The sequence below is a fragment of the Oryzias latipes genome, chromosome 16 (assembly GCF_002234675.1).
Source record: "Oryzias latipes chromosome 16, ASM223467v1".
In the NCBI taxonomy this organism is placed as follows: domain Eukaryota; kingdom Metazoa; phylum Chordata; class Actinopteri; order Beloniformes; family Adrianichthyidae; genus Oryzias; species Oryzias latipes.
The window spans coordinates 23,354,741-23,360,213 of record NC_019874.2 but is presented as its reverse complement, the minus strand read 5'-3'; the positions used below and the strand labels follow the sequence as shown (position 1 = coordinate 23,360,213).

The 5,473-nt window shown below is 39.1% G+C and overlaps 1 protein-coding gene across 1 annotated transcript; it reads right to left on the bottom strand.

Annotated features, from left to right (window-relative positions):
- Positions 1 to 1,210, bottom strand: LOC101172275. Its single transcript, XM_004078290.4, has 3 exons — positions 1,101 to 1,210; positions 958 to 1,016; positions 1 to 876 (listed from the first exon to the last, which is right to left on the bottom strand). The coding sequence occupies exons 1-3, from the start codon at positions 1,127 to 1,129 to the stop codon at positions 173 to 175; spliced, it is 792 nt and encodes a 263-aa protein (XP_004078338.1). The 5' UTR covers positions 1,130 to 1,210; the 3' UTR covers positions 1 to 172.
- Positions 1,211 to 5,473: the final 4,263 nt, after the last annotated feature.

Sequence of the window (5,473 nt, the reverse complement as noted above, 5' to 3'; positions counted from 1 at the left end):
CCATGGTAGAAACATCTGAGTTTTATTTGCACTACAAATGGCAGCCCTGTCAGAATTACAACTGAGGAAGCAGTAAATTACATTAACTTACATAACCATTTTTTCATGATCCAAGCAAAGCCTTTTAGGTCAATTGACAAACATGGCAGCTGTAGGCTTGCAGACAGGTTAACTACATTCTCTTAACATGAGCTTTACCTTGAACAAATGGCAGAGAGTGGAAACCTCTGTACAGTTGCTGAGCAGGAACTTTGAGAATCTGCCAAGCGTCTGGATAATGTCTGAGCTTTTTGAAGTGACGAAATCCTCGAGGTTCGACAACCTCACTTTCAAAGCCAGCATCAGCAAAACCACTTTGGTCAACTGCATGTTCTGCACTTCGGGGTTGGGTCAGTCCACCCAGAGACGTGTCATATCTAATTGGGCCAACTTCATCAACAGCAAGAGGCTGGTTGCTGTAGACATGCGTGTGCGGCTGGCTAAAACCTCGAGGAGCCCAAAACGGCAGCTCAGGCTGGCCAAAGGAAGAGCTGTGCGCTGGTGGGGCAACATGCTTGACCTCCCTAAAATGTGACCCAGGGTAGTCAGATAGCGTGGCTTTAGGAAAGTCGAGCATGTGGTCAGGGGTGTAGTCATGGGTGTAGTCACTTGGGACTTGTGGATACATCCCATGGCTCAAATAGGACCCACTAGAGCTTCTAGGGTAAATGTCCATGGAAGACCTTCCTCCTGGCACACTTTGTTGGTAGAAAGCCCAGTTAGGCTCAGCTGCAGGCACTTCATAGTTGAAACTTCTGGGGTACATCATTTGAGCTCCAGAAAGATCAGGGGCTCCATGCAGTCCAGGATACTCCAAACCCAAGGCAGCTGCACGGGCTACAACAAAAACAATTAATCAAACTCCACTTTTTTTAAATACTGAAATAAAAAATAAAAAAAGTGAGACACTACACACACCTGCTGCAGTTTTAGAACAGTAAGCTCCACCAGCTGATGCAGACTGGAGCACAGCAACACTGGAGTGGGACAAAAAAAAACAAATTGTAATAAAATGTTCAAATATATTTGTAAATAAAAATCAACCTTATGTTTTATAATACCTAAGAAAGACCAGCAGCGCCACAAACATGTCTGCAGTTATGCCAACTTCAAGACATTAAAGTTCTGCAAATCCCATCTTCCTTTTAAATTTTTTTCCAACCAAGAGCTTGATTTACTAATTAGATACAGCTGGTTGCCATGGAGACCTAGTCCAACCACTGAATCAGTCAGCCACTGGCAAATTGATTCATTACTAAAAATGAGTCAAATACGTGCAAAGAGCAGCATTTAACAAAATAAGATATTTTCTAATTTCAGTGAGGAGAGTTTTATCTTTAAGGGTGGTAGCGGCTGCTTTTATAGAAATCAGGATTTAAACATGAAACAGATTTGTCAATCTTTTGTCCAAACCATACGGCAAAAGTTTGCAAAGCTTTTGTTAGGAAAGTACTTTGATGTGTAATTTGAATATGATCTATTTTGCATTTCCATAACATCCCTTCAGATCAGGTAACTAATTAAACTTTCCCAAAGGTTTTGACTGGCTTACCATTTTCTAATGATTATCATCACAACTCCTAAATGATCTCATTAAGCTTGACCTCATTCATTTTAAGGTTCAGAAACCACATTGGATTTGTTGAAGCATGCATGCAAAAGGTTGGCTTTCTTTTCATAAACATGCAAGGTGCTTATTTAACTGTGTGTCGGACAACTGAAGTTAAAAATAAACAGGAGGATCCTTCCGGCTTCGGGTGGCAACAATAATGCCGGTGAGGTTGGAGGACGCGTTTAATAGTTCATCCAAACTATTTCTGTTGTGGAGGACAAGCCAAACAGGAGCTTAATTCAATACTGGAGTTCAATTTTCACCTTTACCCAGAACCCATACTTTGGTAACCAATGGGCTAGAGATTTTTTTAAAGTGTTGTGTGGCAAATAATAGAATTCAAACTGCATGTAATGCAAAACCAGAATTGGGGACACAAGCTCTACCTAATAGATCATGTTCTTTCACCCATGCCAAAAAATGTTAGCAACCCTAATCAGCCAGATTTGAGCCATTAACACATTTTCTGCTGAACTATTGTGGACATCTGTAGAATGCATTGAAGCAGATGGACACCTTTGAACAGTGCGATGGAGGCAGGTGATAAATTAAAGTCACTTTTAAGGTTTACAACGATTACAACTGTTGTGGATGATGTTAGCTTGCTTGACATGCTTTTTCTGGATGTGGGTGGTGCTTTAAACAATCAGTGGCCCACCTCTCTACCTCACGGCGATGGTGAGATCCTTCAATTTGTTGCCATCACTTCCTCTGGGGCTCATTTGTGATGAGCAGGAAGTCAGTGGAGTCAGACTGTGCTTCCTCCCTCCCTTGACTTGAAAATGAATTCACACACCTCAACATTGTGTTTGGATGCTTAGTTCGACTGAAAGGTGTAATGTTGTTTACTACGATTAAACCTATGATGAAATCACTTACATTGGTTGTTGGAATAATTTTCCAAACTTGATTAAATGAATATCCGAATCAATTAGGCTTGATGTTATATAGTCCTCAGAGGTTTCACATCAAAGCACACAATCCAATTAGAAGTGTTTGCTGTTTAGATTAAAACGCACAGCATTCCACACTTAAACTCAATCCTCATATCAGTAAACAATGTTGCTACGAGTGCCTTTTGCTGAGATTGTGTGTGGGCGTTTGTGCTCACAAGTGCGAGTTAGACGAAGGGGGAACATATGCAGAGCATGTCATCTTCCATGTAGTTTGCTGTTGCACTCATTAGCAACCATGACAGAGCCAGCTTTGAATTTCTGAATTTGCTCTCATTTTAATGAGAAAAATAGGAATGGCCTATGAGTGAGAGTTTGTAAGAGAGGTAAGCAAAACCAATTAACGAGAATAATTCGTAAAACAGAAAACAGTATTTGATGGATGTTAATGATAGCTCCTGTCTACAACATACTTGAAACTATAATGAAATCAGGTTTGTATGTGGTGTTGGGTTGCATCACCTTTGCAAGCCTAATCTGTTCTTTAATGCCTTTTATAGTGAAGAAAAAGGTGTCAGTCTGAACAAGTCATACATGTCAAAGACCCACTCCTATGAAAGTTACATTTTTGGCGTTTTTAAAATGCTCTTCCAGTATTTTTCTTATGATGTACATATATAAAGAAAAAAGAAATATTCGGAAAATTGCATTTCTGAGAAATTCTTTATTCAAACTGTTGTAAATCAAGAGCGGACAAAAATATGTTGTTTGTCAAAAAAGAAACTCAGTATATAGTTGGGATTGAAGAAGCACAAGAATGTATACATTTTTGGGCATCAAAGTGGGTGAAAGTCATATTGTTCTAATACAAATACAGCAGTTAAAGCAAACATATTTGCAGCTGTCGTGTGGATGCTCAAATATCCATAACTTTGATATTTAAAACTGACCAAAAATGGCGCCAACCAACTGTTGAGGGTGGAACAACAATACAGTTTAAAAAATTCCAAAGTATCCTGATGGAATACAATTTATTTTTCCTAGAATTCCACTCTGTGGATGAATTGTTGAGAAACAAATAATAGTTTTATGGTTGACAGATATGCTCACTTACACATTTTTTTTTGCTGCTTTCTCAATCTTTCTTAATGTCATTTGTGGTCACAAGGCTGCTGGAGCCAACCCAGCCATTGTTGGACCAAGGTGGGTTACAGGGTTACACTCACCTAGAAGGAATTTTACAGACACCAATTAAACTATGTCACATGTTCTGCAGGTGTAAACTGAAGTACCTTGAGAAAATCCCTGCATGCACAAGGAGAACAAATAAAGTACACATAGAAAGGACCCAGCTGGGTTTTGAACCAGGGGCTCCTCCTTTTAAGGCAAAAGCATCTACCACTGCACCATTGTGCAGTCCCTCTTTTGTTACCAAGAGATGCCAAACCTTTGAGCTTTTGTGCTTAAGCCTTTCCTCAAACATGATTTACATTCTGCTGCGGAATCTATAAGAGCAACCATTTACTTTGAAAAGAGAGGGGAAAAAACACAAAACAATTATTATCTGCTAAAGTGGCACAGTCTGACTGCAGAAGGAAGGAAAGAGTTTGCTTCTGCATTACCAGATCAGAAAACCTTTCATATCATCTTTTGTTCATTCGGCATTTATTACAGTGTTGACTGCACCAGGCATGCTGATATTGCTATTTGAGAAAAAATAAAATAAAAGAAACACACAATCAATTTAGGCTTTTCCGGCTTCTGCTTTTAATGTGTTTTAACTGAGTGTGTGTGGACCGTTGGTTACAGTCTGTCCCTCTCTCCAGAATGAGAAAAATATGCAATAACAAAGCGCTGGCAGGTCTGAAATATAATTAACAATGACACGGCTGGGATGACTCTTCTGAATTCTATAGCAATTAGGAAAAGGGAACCGTCAGCAAATATTCCCTGTGATATCCCAAAAGAATACTCAATGTGGCTGAATCCTGTGTGGGTTCACTTGCTTGTTTGGGGACACAATCATCTGTCAGGCTTCATTGAGGTTTTGTGGATTCCACTTTACATGGTGCTGTCCCCAACCATCTCCTGGAGCTGTGCTCAGCTTCAGGGACTAATTATGTCTGGATCTACACAGGCTAATAAACTCAAGTAGAGTAGTCAAGAGGAAGGAACAGAAAAGCAATGATGAATCAGCGAAGCTGTCATCTTCACAGAGCTCTGCTGCCCAGGAAGTGCAAGCTTTTCCTGCAATTCCTGGCAGCTTCTTCTTATGGCGTTACACAACGTTAGACAGCTAAATGCACAACCAAGTAAACGGTGGGATTGAAATTCTATCAGATATATTTCTATGAATTAACTTGAACAAGTTGATTCAGGTCTTAAATACACATTTCTCTTTATTACATTGCATGGTTGACAGGCGACTGACAAACCATCAGCTCCACAATGGTCTACATGAGCATGAAGTATAACTGACAGGCATGAAAATAAAACTACCGGTGAGCAAAGTGGATTTTCTCAACATCCCCTGCTTTTATGCTGAACTTTCTTGGTCTTAATGTGTTTTAAATATTTATTTAAGATTAAAAATTACTTGTGATGCACCTGAATAAATAATCTACAAATGTAAATCGCAATGAAGCATGGGGTTATCAAGTTTAAAAAAAAATCGTATTTATGGCTTAATGTTTCGTCTTAATGCTTCAGAGAATAACGTTATTCTAACCCTCACCAGCATCACAGCAATCTTTGTTACCAGTCCTCAATTTGGAGGTTTTGTGCTTAAGTTTAATGTTTTTATGTTTATAATTTGTGTTTTTACTCGTATTTTGATTTTTCTGTATGTTTTGTAATTTTTAGAGTGTTTACTGGATCTCGAGACTGTAATAAAAATTCTATTCTTGGGCTTCCCTCTCAATCAAAGACT